The sequence below is a fragment of the Rutidosis leptorrhynchoides genome, chromosome 1 (assembly GCF_046630445.1).
Source record: "Rutidosis leptorrhynchoides isolate AG116_Rl617_1_P2 chromosome 1, CSIRO_AGI_Rlap_v1, whole genome shotgun sequence".
In the NCBI taxonomy this organism is placed as follows: domain Eukaryota; kingdom Viridiplantae; phylum Streptophyta; class Magnoliopsida; order Asterales; family Asteraceae; genus Rutidosis; species Rutidosis leptorrhynchoides.
The window spans coordinates 221,305,719-221,327,550 of record NC_092333.1 but is presented as its reverse complement, the minus strand read 5'-3'; the positions used below and the strand labels follow the sequence as shown (position 1 = coordinate 221,327,550).

The window sequence follows — 21,832 nt, the reverse complement described above, 5'->3', positions numbered from 1 at the left end:
CCATAGCACAAATAAATACACTAGATACGTACACGTATAATTATTTCACTCACCTTGGAATGCCCGCACAAGTCATGTATAACATGATCTCCGTCCTCAATTCTGAGCAAGTAAATACCTATATCACACATAGTCACAATAATCACATAAATATACATTCTTTAAAAGAGAATCCGGCACAATCATCTCTTAGCCGAGGGACCACACTTTGCTCGCCAAAATTCGTCCATTTAACACCTAACGGACACAATCCAATTACCACCTTGGGTGGTAATTCAAACCCACTCTACAAAGTACAGTTTAACCCAAATTATACTTAACATCAAATTGACCAACCTAGGTCCCTACACTAGATTACTACTTATGTAGTGATCATTTCAAAATGCCATTTACACCAAAACTACCACACATGCAATATTGACCCATATCACACTTGACCTCTTTTGACTTATGCCAAACACGACCCATAATCACCATTAACTAGTGATTATGCACCAATATACCATTTAAAACCTCAATAACCCAAGCTAGTCTCAAAACCTAGTTTTGACACCAAAACCATTTCAACACCCAATTTGACTAGCAACTATGAACATCAGACCCACCAACACACTTTCAAACTAGTGATTGACACCCAAAATCATGACATATATAACCAAATTCTTTATCTAACCCTAAACACACTTCATTAAGGTTTACATACCCAAATCACACACTAAAACCCCCAATTTCATGAGAATTGGGGTTTATAACCCAACACAAACATAAACCTTAATCCCAAATCAAAATCAAAATAAATAAAATTGGATATAGGGTTTACCTCAACTCCAAAACCGAGCTAGTAGCTAGAAACGTCGAGAAGAACCAAGATGAACTCCAATTTGGGCAGAAATCACCACCATCTTCATCCATTCATGCTTTCTCTCACTAAACCCTTATCTCTCTCTCTCTCTCTCTCTCTCTCTCTCTCTCTTTAAGATGTTTGGTAGGTTAGAAATGAAGATAAGAGTGGGGATAAGATCTGGTCTCAAGCCATATAAACGTTCACATGTGAAAAGACTCAATTGCCCTCATCAATTTTACAAAATAACAAAACAAATCTGTCAGGCACCAGGAATGTCGTTCCATAAAAAGGAACGTCGCTCCCCAAACGGCCTCTAAACCCATTCTGTTGATTTTTGCAGTTTTCCATATTCAGAACTCTGTTCTTCCCTTTGGTATGCCATTCTCGCTAATGGAACGTCGTTCCTGCTCATGGAACGCCGTTCCTTGTACCTGGAATGTCGTTCTGGCCTGTTAGAAAATCAGGGTCTTACAGTTGCGAAGAAAATAATTAATTGTGCCATGGGTTGTGGATTATACCAATGTTTGTAATAACTGAGCGATAATTTGCAGATTATGCGCAACGGTTAACATTTTATAAGCAGTCCGCAAACATTTAAAACCTATAAATAGGAAACTCGGGTTCTCATTTGAGGGTTGTTGAATTGAAATTCTTCTAGAGCATATTAATGTCATTTTATATTTTAAGCTCATAAAAGACAATTCTACATTTGAATCAAAGTAATTTCAAGGTTCAAGACTGGGACATGGTGATTGATGATTCTAAACTAAGTTTTTAGAATCAAAGACAATCATAATGTCCCTCAAACATCAAAACAATGTTCATCTCATTGCACTGGAACTGAATTCGGATCATATAGTCTAATTTGGGCTCGATCACTTCCTGTATTTTCCCATTAAATTTCTACTTTAAGTTATCAACAACATAGTCCGTGGTTGAGACTTTGAATTCTTCTCAAAAGATTTCACGTTCAAATTTTACTAAATGAAAACTCAAATATGCCGAGTATATCTTAATACATCTCAATAAAAATTACTCCCGTTTATTGAAAAATTAAAATATATCCTCGCTATAGAGCATGCGATTTAGAGTACAAACTTTATGAAAAGGTTAGAATGGGGTAACTAAACATAAGGTACGCTAAATCACATAAAGTACGCTAAATCACATATGAATCAAGACTTGAACGTATTTAATAAAGGGGTAATGCTAACGAAAACTTTTAGGAATTGACAAAATCAACTAAGTTGCTTTGTGATTATTTAATTCGGATAACGTTTTTCATGATTTATCTTGATCGATCGATTGTTGAAGCATTTATTCTTATAATTATAATATTAATTTAATATTAATAAGTAATACTCGTAACTAATAATTTATATGACATGAAAACAACATATGTAGATCTGATGGTTTAAATAAATTATCTCTTTAACCTCCCTAATAATAATAATAAAATTATTAGAGACATGTTCATAAATTATAAATGCGAATGGCTAACTTATGCCTAAGGGCATAAGATAAGAATGATTAAACACACTTTAAAGTTTCCAAAAAAATATAATATGCATTTAATAAACTCTTTAATTTTCATATATGTAAACATATTAATTACAAATTATATTATTCATGGAAGGTTTTGCTTTATTAATGGTTCTTATTACATGCCCTAAGGCACAAGTTAGCCAAACCGTTAATAAAGAAAAGCGACGTATTTTTTAGTTACATAAGTCATCATGAAAGAAATGATATACGGAGAGTATAATTTACCGTTGACGATGATTTTTAACTTGTGAGGCTTAGGCTGAATCTAACGCGGCGTCAGACGGGCCAGCGTCAGACATGTTGGCAGGAAGTGACGCCCCTGACGCCATTAACGGGGCGTCAGTTTTTGACGCTGGGGGGCGTCAGTCGACTTTTTGACTGAAAAAAACAGGCTTCAAATGGTGTGGTGGCAGCAAATGATTGGGTGGGGTAATATATCCGTTACCCAACGGATATATACCCGTTTTTTGGTTTTTTAAAAAAAAAAATTCAATTTTTACTCCATTTTACTCCTATTTAAACCCCAACAATCATATCATTTTTCACACAATTCATTCTTACTTACTCTATTTCTTTCTACTTTTTTTTTACAAAAGTTTATTAGTTTATAAATGGGTTCGAGGTTACGGGGGTCTAATTCTGACTCCGAAGATTTGCGGATTGTTCAATTAATTCAAGAAATAGAAGATGATGATTCCGAAGTCGAATCGGCACCATCTATTCCGAGAGTTAGAGGTTACATCCCTAGGGAACGGGAGGTTGCTGCACAACGTTTGTGGGATGATTATTTTTGTGAGACGCCAAAATATCCACAAAGAAAATTTAAACGCCGTTTTCGCATGCGAATACAATTATTTCTCCGGATAGTGCAAGGTATTACTACTTTCCAAAGTGATAATATGCCAGAATATTTTACTTACTTTTCTCAACGATTTGATGCTATCGGTAGGCCTACATTTACTACTTTACAAAAATGTACGTCGGCTATACGTCAATTGGCGTATGGCACCGCTCCCGATATGTGGGATGAATATTTGCAAATGAGTGAGCAAACATCAATACTATGTCTAGATTACTTTTGTATGTGTATTATTACATTGTACAAAAAAAAATACATGCGATCTCCGAATGCACACGATGTTGCTAGATTGTATAGTGCTCACGAGGAGAGACATGGGTTTAGGGGTATGCTCGGGAGTATAGATTGTATGCACTGGGAGTGGTGGAATTGTCCTGTTGCTTTAAAAGGACAATACACTATGGGTGATCACAAGAAACCAACCCTTATGCTTGAAGGTGTTGCTTCTTATGACTTGTGAATTTGGCATGCTTTTTTTGGGATGACGGGTTCCAACAATGATATCAATGTTTTGAACCAATCACCTATATTTGATAAACTTAAGAACGGAACATTTCCATCCGCACCATTTGAGGTAAATAGGCATGAATATAGCAAAGGATATTACCTTGCGGATGGTATATATCCCGATTGGGCAACTTTAGTTAAAGGATATTCATGTCCTACTGAAGAACCAACGATTAAGTTTACAAGATTTCAAGCTAGTGCCCGAAAGGATGTAGAGAGGGCGTTTGGGGTTCTTCAAGGTCGTTTTCATATTATACGCATAGCTTCACGAAGTATGAGCGTTAACAGGATGCGAAGAGTGATGGAATGTTGTCTCATATTACATAACATGATACTTGAAGATAACGGCTTTGCACTTTCTAAATGGGAAGAAAGATTCACTACCGAAGAAATGGAAAATGGTATGGAACGTATACGAAACAGAGGACGAGATCGAGATATCATCGCAAGAGAAATAAGGGATCGAGATTTGCACAACCAACTCACCGAGGATTTAGCCGAGCATATTTGGAACCTTCCACCGACTTTTCGCAATGCGAATTAGTTTTTTTTTTAATCTATTTAATCGTCAATCTATGTACTTTTAAATTCTTATCAAAAATTAATTATGTATTTTTTATTAATGTTATTTATTTTATTTTCTTGTATTTATTTACCATTTTAAATCATTTGAAAAAAAAAAATTAAAACTGGTGGACCTTACTGAATTTGACACTGGCATTTGACACTTGGTGTTATTGGGGGGTCAAAATTTGACACTGCCATGTCACAGGCAGATGCACTTTTTGAGCCAAAAAGTACAAATCTGCATGTGATGTCACAGGCAGGGTTAGAAACAGTCTTAATGTATTTAAAGTCTTGTACACGTGTCTTGTAACTAAGCTCCATCTCTCATAACTAAGCTCCGGCCAACCAAATACTTAGTATACGAGAGCTTATTGTCCAGCTCGTTTTGTCTTTTGTCATCTGTATGTGCCAACAAGTACTAATTTTTTTGTATTTTACTAAAATAACAATAATATAAAAATAAATTTTATTCATCAATAGATGAAAAAGATTAAACAAAAGATGGAAACGAGATAAAAGCACCACAACTCTAAACACTAAACAAAGAGCAAAAGCTAACTAAGCCCGAGCCTTAAGTAAATTAAGAAAAAGACGAGAACCTGTGAATCGTTACATGATTTAATCAAGTGCTGAAATTGATAATGGCAATGTAGTAATTATATATAAAAGAAATTAATATTTAAAATAGAGGAATGGATATAATGGAGTAATTTACACTACTACTTATTAAATGATTTCCTGACATTGAAACAAAACGCAACTTTTACGGGAAACAGTTGAACAAAACCATTCTTTCCCATATCTCTTTCATTGACTTCTCAAATTTTCATCTTAGATCAATAGAACAACAACACTACAGGTGATTATTAATCCTTTTGGCTTTGAAGAAAAAAAATAATACCAAACTAATAAACTTTTGAACAAATGTATCAACATGTTTTATTAGTTTCTTATAAAGTATTTGTTTGGTTTTTTTGTTTATATTTAAATTTTTGTATCATACTGAATTAACTTTTGAGTTTCAATCAAGTTTGATTTCGTGAAAAGGGTTATTGATTAGTTAGTATTGCTACACACCAAATTATACGTTTTCACATTATGTTATTTGGGTTAAATACATGAATGAAGATGATGACAAAGAAATTGTTCATGTGTGCATATGTAACAACTAAGGTCTACGGGTTGTTTAGATGTGAACGTACAAAAATTATCGGATATGAATGAAGACGATTTGTTCATAGGTTTACATTTGACACAAAACAAACCTATATTATATCATATGTGCACATCAGACATGGGCGTCTGAGAGGGTATGCGAGTGGGTCAATCGCACAGGGCCCAAAATTTTGAAAGATTCCAAAACTTTGAATATGGGTCGTTTTATTAAACGGGATAAAAAACTGGGGCATGTGATCACTAATTTTTATTAAGCGGGCACGAAAGTTGAGGCATTTGACAAAGCGTGATGATGAGGATGTTGAGATTTTAATTTTTTATGAAGGTCCATTTTATATCTCGCACAGGGTCTTTCAAAGTAATGAGACGACCCTGACATCGGACTCGATATATATTCGCACATCTAATGAAGATCGGACTCGAAAGAAAGCGGGGTTCGATACACGACTTGGTTTTGGACTCGAAAGAAAGCGGGGATCAGATCGTTCATATGTGCACAATGAATTTGAATGAAAGTGGAGTTTGAACCGTTCACTTGTGCACATTGGTAACTAAAAGAAATACGAGTATAGTTTATATGTGAACATGAAGAAAAATCAAGTTGGAACACATTTTATCTAATCTGTTTTTTATTTTAATACTAGAAATAATAACAATTAATAATAATAATAATAATAATAATAATAATAATAATAATAATAATAATAATAGTAATAAAAGTAATAATAATAATAATAATAATAATAATAATAATAATAATAATAATAAAAATAATAAAAATAATAAAAATAAAAATAAAAATAATAATAAAAATAACAATAACAATAACAACAACAACAACAACAATAACAATAATAATAATAATAATAATAATAATAATAATAATAATAATAATAATAATAATAATAATAATAATAATAATAATAGTAGCAATAATAATAATAATAGCAATAATAACAATAAAAATAATAACAATAATAATAATAATAATAATAATAATAATAATAATAATAATAATAATAATCATAATAATAATGATAATCATAATAATAATAATAATAATAATAATAATAATAATAATAATAATAATAATAATAATAATAATAATAATAACAATAATAATAATAATAATAATAATAATGATGATAATAATAATAATAATAATAATAATAATAATAATAATAATAATAATAATAATAATAATAATAATAATAATAATAATAATAATATGAAATAAATAAAAAGATGCAGTTCATGGGTGTAGTCATGTTAAATGATGGAATTTGATAAATCTGATTTATTAATGGTCAAGGTTGCAAAGTTATTTATCAATGGATTCGATCGTTATTTTGTAGGTAAAATTGTATACGAAACTGTAAATAATATATAAACTAATCGGATTATAATACTCACACAAAATAAATAATCAAATTAAGAACGGAAAATAAAACGATCTAACCGAATTGAAGGTTGACCGAGCTTGTGTTTGACGCAATTCCCCTAAACAGATTCTTCGTCTGTTCCAAGAGTACACCGGTCCGAAGCAGCGTACTGCCGGATTTGAACACTTGCCTGAAAGTTAACCAGAACGGGGAGACCATGTTGCGGCTAAGAGAAAAACTCTTATTGTATAAAAATGATTATAAAATTTTTGGTGTGTTTTTCTATTAAGCCTAAGGCCTTTATCTATGGTGGAGACTATAGCCTTAGGTTTGCTCCCACAACCGATGTGGGACAAATACTAAAACTTCTAGATTTTGCACCAAACTAACAAATTTGAAATTTGATATCTCTTTTACCTTTAATCCGTTTTGGACACTCCTTAACTCATTTTAAAGCCATTGTCAAGGACTACAAAACTCACTCAATAATTACTAATATATGTCACTCTTCCATATAATTATTTGTGTCCAAAGTTTGGTGAAAACACGCGTTTTTCATCAAGTTTTTCCAACAATCCCCCACATGATGGAGATTGATCTCAGAAACAACAATATTTTGATTAAGTTTCATCAGTTGAATCTTGCATACGATAAGTAGGTTTTACCCTTTGAACTTTATCTTGTAAAAACGCACTTAGTCTGCTAGCTCTGAGTAGACGGTGATGTCTTTGAACTCGTTTGCCGTTTGTGTGGGCAACAATACGCTTCACACAAGAGTGTCCCTGACAACGTCAAGTCCTCATAGTTATGTTCGTTATGGTCATGAACATTGGTCTGGTTCTACGAGAGCTAATCAAGTATTGTGCCCCAACAATACCCTTCGAAGTGACCCCACTTTTCTCTCACATAGGTGATTCACCACCGAATGGCTACTGATTAACCACACATAGTTATTTCAGTTGAATCAATAAAAGCCATAGGCTTATCCTCTTACTTGTCACTTTAAGGAAAGGACTAGGAAGTCTACAATTAGTAAACACCCTTTAAAAGCTATAGGGGTTGCTAGTTTACTAAATAACTCCCCCACAGTGACTTCGTGAGTTCATATAAGTAGGTTTTCTTATTGAACTCAGATATTGGGATCTCCAGTCAACTGAGTTAGGTTTCCTTCATATAATCTTAGCCTTTTAAGGGCTTAATTATTATTCCCATGCACGACTTATACATTAACTCTCTGCTGAAGCCTTTTGTCAGCAGATCCGCAATATTATAGGTTGACTTCACATAGTCAATATTGATAATTCCTTTAGAGATTTGTTGTCGTACTGTATTATGTCTACGTCTCATATGTTTATTCATACCATTAAACATTGTAACATGAGCTCTGTCAATCACCGATTGGCTATCACAATGTATACATATGACCTACACCGATTTAGGCCATCTGGTATATCTTTAACGAATTAACGTAGCCATTATGCCTCTTCACAGTTTTATCTAAAGCGATGAATTATGATTCCATCGTGGATCTGGCAATAATCACTTGTTTAAACGATTTCCATGACATAGCAGCACCTGTAAGTGTGAATACATACCCACTTGTCGCTCTATAATTATTGGTATCAGACATCTAGTTTGCATCACAATTTCTGTCACGACCCTACTTTTTTCGTTATCTTTTTCTGTTAGTATTTAACATCCGTTAATTGATATTCGTGCCATGTCATTTCTATGACTTATATTATTATTTAGTAATAATATATTCTTTATTATGTGTTATATGAATAGATGTATTCGTATTTAAAATTGTACGGTTCTACCTATCGTGGATTTCTATCCGGTGAATCATTTCGGTTTTCAAACCAACGATTAGACTTTTGGGATTTTTGAATCCAAATTATTTTAATTATGATATTTTTATATCATGTGAGTATATAAACTATTTCTATATTTTATTTTTCATGTGTGCATGATTCATCCAAAGATTTACTCGCGAAATGGCGTTTTCACGTTTCGGGCTTCGTTCGGTCATTCGGGCCAAAAGGTATTGGAAATTTATCAAATTTGGGCCACAATGGGGCCCACCCCTTGATGAATTGGGCCGGACACCCCTTAGATGGGGTTGGTTTGTGATTTTTCATTTTATCATTTTCCATTTCATTCTTACTAGTCCCTTTTCTCTCAAAACCTAAACTTCTTATTTCATTTTCTCCTCTCCTTTTTCTCTTCCATTTTGCTGGTGCCCAACCTTCACCATCATCATCATTTCATCAACAATTTTTTCTTTGATTATAGGGCTTTCAACATAAACGGATTCCTCTCGTCATTCTCTACGCGTCTATATCAATCAATCTTTGATTAGGGTATAATCTCAAAACCTATATTTTTCTTTTTTATTTATTTTTACTGATTATAATCTTATTTTTATAGTATAGTACTTGTGTATGATTGTGTTGTTGATTTGATGCTTAGAAATGCTCGATTTCATGTGTTTTCGGTATGATTAAAAATGGACCGCGGGATTTTTGTTAAAATCAATGAACTTAACATATGTTTATGACTAATTAAAGTGTATAAATGAGTTCCTCTCATCAAGAGCATAATTTTAGGCTTTGGATTCATGTCATTTCGAGTTACGGATCTTAAAATATGCATGATTTAGTGTTTTGTTGAAATTGAAATGTGATAACTTGTAAGATCAGTTTTTGTCCAAATTTGTGGCCATATTTGGAGCCTTTATGGTGTAACATTGGGTTAGGATTTATGATTGGATGAACATTCATGTTCGGGTCATCGAAATCCGAGCCACGGATCACCCGGAATGGCTAAAACAAGTTTTAAATTGAATTAAAGAAAAAGTTGATTCATGGCTGTTTCTTCTCGACCCCATGAACTGATATTAGGGTGTACTTGAGTGTTCTAAGGTGTCGGGATGGTTGGTTAGACTAGGATATATATATAAAATTCGTCAAAAACCGACACCCGAGACTCAAGTTATGACCCGGCGAACTTTTAATTAAACTTATGGTTATGAAATTGAAACTTAGGTTATAAATAATGATTGGCATTATAATTAAATTACTTATGATATAAAAGTAATTATTTTTAATTAAGACTTATGATATATATTTATTATATCATTTAATAATTACATTATGATTTAATTATTCTTATAATTAAACTTAAGATTAATAATACATTATTATTAATAAAATACTTATGATAAGTATAAAACTTATGTTGTGAGATTATTATATCAAGACTTATAATAAAGGTTGTTTATTTATTTATTTATTTATTATAATACTTAGTTATTAATTATTTATAATACAATTTTATTATTAAATACTTATGGTTTAATAATTATATTTAAATACTTATGATATGTGTTAAATTTTATAATTAATTCAAGATACTTATAATATGATTAATAATTAATTATTAATTAATAATACTTATGATATGATTAATATTTAATTAATTAATTAAATACTTATGATATATCGATTATATCATTTAAACTTATGTTAACTTTATAATTCGATTTAATTCAATTAAACTCATGATATGACATGTTTATACAAATATTACTTTAAATAATATTATAACTTATATTATTAATATAATTTACCCTTTAAATTTCAATGTTGACTAAGTTTGATCAAGGTTGACTTTTAAGTTGACTTTTAAGTTGACTTTCAGTTGACTTTGACTTTCAGTTGACTTTTGTTGACTTTTCTAAATAAGAAAACTTTCCAAAGATAAAAACTTTCTAAAAATAGAAACTTTCCTAAAATAGAAACTTTCTAAAAATAGAAACTTTCCTAAAATAGAAACTTTCTTAAAATAGAAACTTTCTAAAAATAGAAAGTACGTGTTAATGTGTTATACGCTGTCCTGATCATACCTAATCATACCGAGTGATGTTCTATGTTTTACTACAACAAGTACTATGGTTATCATACTAAGACTTAAGCTAAGTTAGTTATTTATATTGACCTGCTTTATTTTTAGGCCAGAGTTGTGATCATTCTTGATCACTTTACCTTTTGCTGTTCGCATGTCTGTTTCATTGCTTCATTTGCTTTAAGGTGAGTTATAGTCCCGTTTTCATACTATTTTAAAGTACTTTTGGGATGAGATTACATGCAATTTTTGTTTTACGTTTAGACACAAGTGGAAATTTAATTTAAATTATTCATTATGTATGGTTTTTTCTAAACTTACATATTTTGGTAGATTTCCTTTATAGGAAATCATTTTTAAATAAAGAATGTAATATTGTTTATTAAATTCATTTAGAGTTATGATCAAGCTGTGAGACCAAGTAACAGAGCCGTTAAGGGTACTTGGCGGGTCGTTATAGTTGGTATCAGAGCATTGGTTGTAGGGAACTAGGCGGTCATAAGGTGGTCAACCCTTGGTCTTTAGGGTGAATTAGAGTCTAGTCTACATCCTGACCTTTCCTGTTATAGCATTATTATGCACTTTTATTCATATGAGGAATATTTATGAGTTTGTTGCATATTTTATTTCTCTACTCTATGTTCGTATGCTTTTTTTGTCTGCAGAAGCATTACCCGAAGTCGTCGTGCTCATGTTTCTATTTTTTTTTTGTTTCTGCTTTTGTTCCTGCTCCTGTTTCTCCCTTTACCGCACAACGCCGTGCTTGTCAGCCTTTAATTGATGATCCGGTTAACTACTACATGTCTACTATTACCCACATGACCCGGGCTTTCCAGCCGGAGACCCGTATTGATGCGTTGATTGACTGCATGCATGTTCTGCCGCATGTGGACGTAATTGATGAAGTTAAGCGTGATATGGCTAGGTTCGATGGCTTCAGGAATGGTGTTGAGTTCGAGATCCGTAAGCGTGACCGCGAGGTGGACGCGAAGTTTAATGCATTGGAGAATGAGATGCGTGGCATCAAAGCTAAGTTGGAGGTGGTGAAGGATAAGTTGAAAAAGTATGAGACTCCCGAGGAGCCTTATGTTGGACCAAGAAAATGTGATATGATATGATCATGGATGATTTATTTATTTCATAGACCTATTTCCTATTTGCATACATCTCTCTTATGTTCTGACTCCGTGAGGAACCCCCATTTCGATCAAACGTATTCTCTGACTCATGCGAGTATATCTGTTTATAAAACCACCTCGGTTAGTGAAACCGAGGGATGCCACTCACGACTTCTGAAATTTTTGACATTTCTATGTCATCTATTACGGTTATGTATTGTACGTCTGTGTTATATTACATGAGGTGCCATTCATGACTTCTAGAATACTCGGCATTCCAATGTCAGCTATTATATTTATGTATATAACATTCTTGTTCTATTACGCGCCTTTATGCCGTTGCTCTTTGGTTTACGAACAGGTAACATCGTTCTTGACTTTTAAAGATTCTCGATATTTCGAAGACATTTTATGCCATCATTATTCATGTTCATTACTCTTGATATTTTTGCCTCTTCGTTCTATCTTTAGTACATTGTTTAAGAGATCGTTTTAGAGAAAATTGTGTAGAAAATCGAAGTTGATCACGTATTCTGGCCTTATGAGGTGATATTGAAATGGAAGTGTGAATTAGTGTAATATATGACGCCTGGCCAACAGGATTATATTATGGTAAACCATATAGAATCTTCAATATTGTTTCATGAGGAAGAGGAAATGGATCAAAGAAAGTTCTAGTAAGCACTACTTGTGTATTTGAATGATGGCCTGCCAGAGATTTGAGAAAAAATGACCATGTAGCTAAGGACTATACAAGAAGGACTTTTATTGAAGATTCGTCAACCTTGGAAATCTGTTATAGATTCGAACGCCCTAGGCACTTAAAGAACAAGTGCTTAAATAGAATAAGCACTGGACTTGCTCGTGATAGGACAATATTTACCTCAGCTAGAGAGGCTCACATGGATCCTGATTTCGTTGATAGTGCATTCCTTCTCAAGATTTTATGATTTCGAAGTTGTTTAGCACTGGTACAGTAGAAGCCGTATATCCGAGGAATTTGGTGCTGTGACATATGATCTACCAACAACCATGGACGTTAAAAATTCTATAGCACCTAGTAAAGGGTAAACAGACGAAGGTGGATGGATAATTTGAAGTTGTGCTTTAAATTTAACGGGAAGGTCATTTGAAGATTACCTCATATCAACAAAGCTAAGAAGGTTTGATGTCGTGATTGGTCAGGATTGGCTATCGAAGATTAGAGCTGGTATCGTTTGCCTTGGTAACCCATTCGTATTCCTCAAGTAGATGGAGAATCGTTAATGATCTTCGGAGATAAGAAATACAAGCGGTTGAATCTTATCTAGTGTTTGAAAGTTCATATATATCTTCGCAAAGGATGTCATACTATTCCGACCTATGTAGTAGAATCTGACAAAGAAGAGAGGAGAATTGATAATGTTCATGTCGTTAGAGATTTTCCTGAGGTATTTCCCGAGGATTTACCTGGCCTTCTACCGCATCGCGCGGTAGAATTTCAAATTGATCTTGTACCCGGTGCTGCTCCTGTAGCACATTGTAACGACCTTGGAATTTCCAACGTTTATTTATTAAATATTTATTATTAATACTCGCGCTTTAATAAATGTATTTATATACATTTACTTGTTACCGTATTTGATTTTTCATGGCCCGACTTGTCTTTGTGACACACGTACTTTTCACGAATAATATTTTCGAATATTATTTACATTCATGATTAATTATTATTAGTCATTTTAATTAACTAAGGTTACTAGTTAATTACTTGAGCTTTGTTTATTTAATTGTTACGTACTTACATACGTGGGCTTTATAAATATACATGGACTTAGAAGCCCACCCTACACACTTATTGGATTAAGTTAGCCCATCTTTTATGCAAGTAGTTCATTATGATACAACTAGAATGGTTAGTGAGGTAAAGAGACTAGTTACAAGATACTTACACCATCTTTCCATGCCATTTTACTTTAATACCACTTCTAGCTATCACCTTTCTCCCATGTTTGAAAGTGCTTTTGATCCCTTCCCTTTTTGGCACCCTAGGCCGTGACTTTCAATGGGGAGGAGGGAGGATTCAAAATTTTTTTACTTATTACTAGTGTATTATTTCATTCCTCTCACACACACTTACTTGCAACTTCTCTTTTTCCTCTCATTTTCTCTCTACATTGTAAGTAACATGAACAAATTTTTCTCTTCTTTCCTTGTTTTAAAAACCGAAATATATACATATACATCATCATCTTTTGCTTGTTTTGATTACTTGTTCTTTGTTGTTGATTACTTACTTGTTGTTTATCTTTGTTAAAGATCAAGTTCTATAACTTGTATCTTCATCTAATCTTGGTTACTTTCATCTTTTGTTGTAAAGAACCAAGAATAAAGAATCTAAACTTTCTAGTTTATGGTTCTACACTTAATGTTTTAAAGATTTAAAGTTCATGAGTTGTAAAAACCATACTTGTATTCATGTTTGTAAACTTAAGGTTTACTTTCTTAAAGATCAAAGCCTTGGCTTGAATCTTTAAAGTATGAACAACCGTGAACTTGTTACTTATAGATTTTACTTATTTCTTCATTTTATGTACTTTAAAGTTGTGATGCTGTTAATTTGGTCAAGCATTACTAGTTAATCTTGATCTCATATTTCTTGAAACTAAAAGTTAACTTTATAAGTTCAAGAACATAGAAGTATAACTTTCTAGTTATAACTTCATATACTTATGAAAGATCTAAGTTTCTATAGCTTATGGTCTTCTAATTTTGTTGTAAACAAAGGCTTATGAGCTTACATACACTTTACAAGATGAGAATCTAAGTTTCATGAATTATGGTTTCATTAAAGTAAAGATTCAAGTGTTATGACTTAGGATTTAACTTAGTAACTTTAGATCTAGACTTTTGGGTCTTGGATTTTCAAGATCTAACTAAGAACTATGTTCTACAACTTAAGATCTTAATTATTTAGTTTACTTTCAAGTTTGTAGCTTAATATTACTTTTGGAGTTCATGTATGTGTCGGATCTAAGATCTTGATGTAACTTTGGTTCATCAAACTACTTGCAACACATAATTGAGTTTTGCTACTTATCTTAGACTTACACTTGTGTTATGATGGTTAAAACTTGGTAAAGATGATGCAAACACATCAACGAGTTGTACACTTGAAGCTATATGCATCAATGATGAGAACCGTGATGAGCATCGAGCACCAAGAACCCATCGGAACAATAAACCTACTGTTTTTCGGGTCTGTTCAGAATACCTGGGCTACTGTAAAGTTTATTTTCAGTTAGCTCTATTCGAGTAGATAATTTTTCGTTTAAGACTCGTCTTAATCCGAGTTACGGTTTAGGATCTATGGCCCTCCGAACGTCACTATGTCCTTTTAACGTTGTGCTGAAAATTCTGACCTACTCGCACTTAAACCGTCGTCACGGTCAAATGAAGACGAGTTTGGTTCTGGAATTTTTACAGAAACTAAAGGACTCATAAACGGATCCATGGCCACTGGTCTTGCCTCATTTTAGTTTGTATAGAGATCGTGGCGACTGATCGAAGTCAGCCTTTGTTTCAAACCCTAGTCTTGACTTAAAACTTACTTTACATTTTTTGTTTAATGATGAATGATGATGATACTTAAGACCTAATTTACATACATATAAACCTTTGGGAACGATTTACTGACTTAGTAACTTTTGACTTAGGTTGAGGACTTTTCGGACCTACATACTTGCTTACTTTCCCGAACCAACTTTACTACTACTTTATCACTGTGAGTTATAGCATCCCTTTTTACTTTAACTATTTTGGGAACTGAGAATACATGCGCATTTTACATTTTACATACTAGGCACGAGTACTTAAACTTTATATATGTGTGGGTTATACAACAGCATAAACTTTCCCCTTAGCTCGGTAACGTTTAGTCATTGGTCTTTGAACCGGTGAACGCGAATCTTAGATATGGATCCATAGGATTTGACATCCCCACTCGGGCTAGTAGCGCTAGCATTTAACGGGTGTTTAATACTTCGTAAACATACGCACTTACCAAGTGTACTTTTAGGGGGTGATAAACGTTAAGTTAGTTACCAAGTGCCCACAGTTAAGCATATACTTTACATACTGTTTTGAAACGCTGTTGAAGCACTGAAATCTCGTGGCCTACCTTACATACTATTATACTTAAACTGTAGCTCACCAACCTTTGTGTTGACATTTTTAAGCATGTTTTTCTCAGGTGCTTAAGGTTTGCTTGCTTCCGCTGTTGTACTAGTCATGCCTTGTAGACACCCGCTGCGCTTGTTAGAGTTGTCACCGCATGAAAAGTTTTATTTGCATTCAAACTATGTTACCTTTTGAAACAATGATTTGTAACGACCATCGGGTCACGCACTATTTCTAATTGCTTCTGTTCATTGAAGCATACTTTTGTTGTAAGACATTTGATGTTGGTTAAGACATCACCTTTATTCATGAATGCAAACTTCTTTTGAAACCGCATATAGTATTTGACCTTGTAATGATCCTGTTGTTGATGATTCGTACATGATAGTTTTGTACGGGGTATCACATTTGGTATCAGAGCATTGGTTATAGGGAATTAGGTTGCATTAGTGAGTCTGGACCGACCCGAGTAGGATTCACTAATAGGACTAATCTATAACTTGCTAGTTTACTTGTTTCTGCGGGACTTACTGCATGCTGCTGCTTACTTTTACTGCTGTATGCCTTATACTACTACATGACTTCACTACTGCATGCTATTATCTGTTTTCGATTGCATGATACTTGCCGTTATTGCCATGCTACTTACAGTTACACATGATTTAGACTGTCGTAGTTACTTTGCCTAATAGGTGCTTGCTTTATGACTTACTGACATGGAAAAAGTTATTTTTCCTTGTTCAGATGTCGGATATTCCACCTGTCATCATTTTGGACAGCGACACAGACTTATCAGCCACCTCACCTGCCATCGTTGCCGATTCTCAGATCCCGTCATCGACACCCTCTAGTGACTCAGGCGCTTCGTCCTCCGGAGCTAGTAGCCATGCACCCAGCCCAGTAATTACCTCAGACGGAGCCGAGGACCCACCGGAGATTCCAGCTCCACTTGCCCAAGGACCTCCGGAGCCACAGCACCATCCCAGTGGTGCTGCGATCCTCGCGGAACTTGGGTAAGGTCCAGTCCGTAATGAGCATAACCATTGGTGTCGAGGCCTTCCTGATGGACGTCTCGTGCCGATTGGACCCGCCAGATACCGACAGATGATGGCCACCCAAGGAGAGTCACCCATGTGTAAGACCCAAATATTTATTGTAGATAATGTATTTATGGTGTACTATGCATGTATGAAGTGTACGAAGCATGTACGTGTTGCTTGCTCGAACGTTGGAGGAAACTGGACATTGTCTGAAGTGACGAGGAGTGTACGTATCTTTTCAACCCCAAATAAAGTTGGTGTTAATGTTTCAAAGCCTTACCATTGGAAAGAAAATCTTATTACGTTTCCAACGATATTTGATTCATCGAAAACGGAGCTACGGTCAAAAAGTTATGGCCAAAACAAGTTTCTGAAATCTGACCTGCAGAGTGGAGCGGCGCTCCACAATGTGGCGCGGCGCGCCGAATGGGTCAGAAGCAATTTTCAGCCTTTTTAAAGGCTTTAAATGAAGGGTACTTTGGTCTTTTCACTTGGGGGCGGTTTAGGGTCATCAAAACTGATCCTTTGATCAGTTTGGATCAAATTCTCACCAACCAAAAACACTCTCAACCATTTTTAGAGAGAGAGTAAGGGTTTAGAGAGAGAGGGCTTGATTTGGGGAAGAAGGAGTGGATTTCTCGCAAAAGCTCGGGTTTTAAAGTTGTTCCACTCGTCAACGGCATCATTTTGGCGGTATTGGTAAGTTCTAACTCCGAATTTCATTGTTGATTTTGCTATTCAAAGTTAGGGTTTGAACTTGATTTGTTGATAAACCCATTTAGACTCATGAAGTGACTTTAGTGATGCTAGTAATCGGGTTTATTGTTATTGTTGGTGGATTTCGGTTTGGTGAACAAATTGGTTATGTTTAGAACTTGAAATTGGGTTTAATCACTAGGTTTAGTGATTGTGGAAGTATTGAAACCTATTTAGGGTTATTTGGTTGACTAACTTTGACTTTGGGTCAAATTAGGGTTTGGTGGTGATTATGACCCAATTGGCGATTTAACAAAGTTTATAAACTTAAAATGGATTAAGTTGAAGTGTTAAACCGAGTTAAATATGTTTTGGTGTCAAAACTTGCTAATAGCGTGATATTGACTTCTTATGGGTCAAACTAGGGTTTAAGTGTCATTTTGGGCAAGATAGGTGTTTAACACCTATGATCGGGTTTAATTGGCGTATTAAGACCATTCTCACTTGTGTTAGTGATTATTGGTTAATTTTGGGCGCGTTTTGTACTTGGAAGTGCATTTGGGTCAAATTTGCACTAAGTGTCAATTTGGGTTGATTTGTGAATCCATTCTAAGTGTATTGTTGTAATTATGATAATGGAATAGGTATTTTCCATTGGCGAGTTGCAGATTATTTGGAAGCTTTCATCAAGACTTCAAGGTGAGTGTTAATATCCTATATGCATATGTATGTGTAGGATGGGTGCGGGTCGGGTGAAGTGATTCTCGGCTATAGAGCTCACTTCACATATAGGTGGATTTGATGGACTTGTGCATAGGTCCAATTGGCACGGTTGTGCGTTTTGGTTGACTACCTTTAGCAAAGTACACATTTTGGGTGTACGTTATCACACGTGGTTGTGAGTGGAATAATTATGCGTATGTGTATATAATGTATTTATTTGTGTCGTATGAATGTGGCATTGTCGCGTTGCTTAAGACACCACATTGTAAAGAAGTGGATGTCGCGTTGTTTAAGACACCACATGGTAAAGAAGTGGATGTCGCGTTGTTTAAGACACCACAATGTAATGGAGGGGATGTCGCGTTGTTTAAGACACCATCCATCGTATTGAATGGCATGTGGAATCGTCGCGTTGTTTAAGACGCCACATTGTAAAGGGTGAGTGAGTCGCGTTGTTTAAGACATCACCCGGGGGATTAGTGACTACGCGTTGATTAAGTAGCACTAACGGATGTTATGAACTCCAACGGTCTTGTATGTACCGTTTCCCTTGTTCGAATTGGTTAACCATGGTTGTATGAATTATGTATTGGCATATTTAATTATGAACTATATGCTATTGGTATTGCTAGCTAATGTGGATTTGCGGTTATTGGTATATGCACGATATGTTGCATGATTTTCGAATTGCTAATTCGTGATTAATGTTGTGTTGTCGTGATGTAGTTAACCCTCCGGGGGTAGTTATTGGCGTTGTTCACATTGACGTTGGTGAACTTACCTTATTGATGGTATTATTAGCTTGTTGCTTAGTGATCGTACGGTATACTTAGATTAGCTTGCCTTTAGGCTTGGACGCTCCGGTATGCGGTATTTGTTTATTTATGTGGCGTGTCCATTTTATGCATATATATGTATGTAGTATATTATCATTCACTAAGCGTTAGCTTACCCTCTCGTTGTTGACTCTTTTTATAGATCGCATGTGGATTGGTGGCTCGGGTAAGCGCGAGGACTAGAAGACGTGCATAGTTGCTTTAGTGACTTACTTTTGGATCATTTAGGATTGGGTAGCGTATTCCCAATCGCCATGCTCGGCTTTGTTGTATTAAAAGTCTTTTGGTCAAATATTGTATTTCGGTACTTAAGGTGGTAAAATGGGTCGTTGTGGGACCCGCTTCGTAAACTCAATTTTATTAATTAAACGTGCTAGTTTTATATATATGAATTTATGGTTAAAAGCGTTTTGGCTAAAAATGTCGGGAACTAGTCAAACATTTTCGTTAAATTGACTTCCGGGGACAGCGGGCTGTCCAGGTGGTTTGGCGCGCCGCGCACCCACCTGGCGCGCCGCGCAGATGAACTGCACCAGAAAATTTTTTTTGTTGTGAAATTTAACGGGAATTGTCGTGGTTTGGTTTGGGTTGTTACAAGTGGTATCAGAGCATGGTCTAAGGGATTTAGGTGACTTGAGATAGGTGCCTAGACTTAGACTTTGTGTGTGCTTACTTTGTTGCGGGACTTGTAGGATTACGGGTCAGGAATAGGTTTAGTTAGTGCCTTGTTATAGGTTGACTAACATTTGTATTAGTAATGCGGATATTATTAATATGTTATTTGTGTTGTGAAAATAATTCTCGCGTATGTTTGTATCGCGTAGAATCTTGATGTGTTTGTTTATGTGATCGAGCGAGACGGTCGTTGTACTAACAAGTCGATGCGGCGTGCGTGCGTAATAAGAACTTGCAAACCTTATTACGGGTGCAAATCGCGTCTAACGAGTGATGTACGACGAGTGTTTAGCAAGATAGGACGGAGTTGTGCGTGTGATTTTATACGTTCGTGATCTAATCGTTTTGCATTTTGAGATTGACGACGCGAAACGAGATCGAGGCGAATAACGTGGAGTTTAACACTAGAGTTGCGGCCGCCGTTGCGGAGCAAATGGGTGCGTTGGAAGAAAGAATGGAAAGGAGGTATTCCGAACTTCAAAGTAGTAGTGAAATGAAGCGTTATCTTAAGAGCTTCATGAGGACTAAACCACCGATGTACGACGGGAAACCGGATCCATTGGTAAGCACAACTTGGATTTCGAATGTCGAAGGGCGTTTTCGCACGATTGATTGCCCTCCCGAGAAGAAGACGAGGCTCGCAACTAGTTTGTTGCGGGGTAGGGCAAGGGATTGGTTGGATGGTAAGATTGATCTTGTTGGTGGTGAAACGTTTATGGTCTTATCGTGGGACGAGTTTAAGGAGGAATTCTTCGAGGAGTTCCGGACTTCGGCCGATTTGTGGGAATTGCGTAATGAGTTGCGAAACTTGCGACAAGGATCTATGGATTTGAGTACTCTCAAGACGACCTTTATGGCGAAGGCTCGTTTTTGTCCGGAGTATTTGGGAAGTGATCGTTTGTTAATGGGGGATTTCTATTGGACTTTGAATGACGACTTGAAAAGTAAAATTAGTCGTGGTCAAGCGAAATCGTTTTCGGAATTATTCGACTTGGCTAGGGGTTTCGAGTCGCATACACGATCGAAGAAGGGTGAACCTTCAAGGGAGATAAGGGTTGTTTCTTATGGTGCTCCGAGTAAGAGGACTAAGGGTCCGAGCGTGAGCACGGGTGGTACACGGACGAGTATATCGAATTCTAGCGCGTCTAGATGTTACAATGGTGGCATGAGGAGTCACAAGTCTTGGGAATGTTCGATGCCGTTTGAGTTTGAGTTGTTAATGCCTTGTGTTGCGGTACGCTTTCGTTCAAAGTGTATAAGGATTGGTTAAAATCCTTCGTGAACTCGAGGTTAGAGCGAGATGTGGTGATGGGTCGTGTGTACCCAATCGTTGGTAAAGTCTACATTTGGTAGCACTGTACGGTAGTACGAGTTATGGATATGGAACGTAGTTCCAAGTGGGGGAGTTACACTCCCGCACGAGGAAGTTTTAGGGTGAGATTTCGGATAGTGCTTTTGTTAGATCCGGAAATTTGGTCGAGACCTAGTTTTGGTCAATTGGTGGTAGAGTACAATTTTTGGCTCATTGATACTTATGATATTGGATTTGTAAATTACCACCGAGGTGGTAAGTTTGGTGAATCTCGTCGAGAGATAATGGACGTGTTTTGGCGAGCAAGGTGAAATCCCTCGGTTAAGGGATGTGCGTATCGGATTCTCTTCTAGAGAAATATTGTTTTGTGCCTATGTTTGATATAGGTGGTTCTTGCTCGATAGTGTAGACGGTTAGCGGTATCCGTTAGGGTTCACCATAGTGTAGCAGAGCGCGATGTTGCACTACTCGTTGTGTAAGGTATTGTT

The 21,832-nt window shown here is 35.4% G+C and overlaps 2 protein-coding genes across 2 annotated transcripts; both read left to right on the top strand.

Moving 5' to 3' along the window:
* The first annotated feature begins 3,000 nt into the window (after positions 1-3,000).
* LOC139894698 (uncharacterized) lies at positions 3,001-3,708 on the top strand. The gene has a single exon (XM_071878111.1). The coding sequence runs from the start codon at positions 3,001-3,003 to the stop codon at positions 3,706-3,708; it is 708 nt and encodes a 235-aa protein (XP_071734212.1).
* A 21-nt stretch (positions 3,709-3,729) lies between these two features.
* LOC139894692 (uncharacterized) lies at positions 3,730-4,299 on the top strand. Its single transcript, XM_071878107.1, has one exon. It carries the CDS (start codon positions 3,730-3,732, stop codon positions 4,297-4,299), a length of 570 nt encoding a protein of 189 aa, XP_071734208.1.
* Positions 4,300-21,832: the final 17,533 nt, after the last annotated feature.

Bases quoted from the DNA above. Each gene is read 5' to 3' on its own strand.
- LOC139894698 (XM_071878111.1), top strand. From the start codon at position 3,001: ATGGGTTCGAGGTTACGGGGGTCTAATTCTGACTCCGAAGATTTGCGG.
- LOC139894692 (XM_071878107.1), top strand. From the start codon at position 3,730: ATGACGGGTTCCAACAATGATATCAATGTTTTGAACCAATCACCTATA.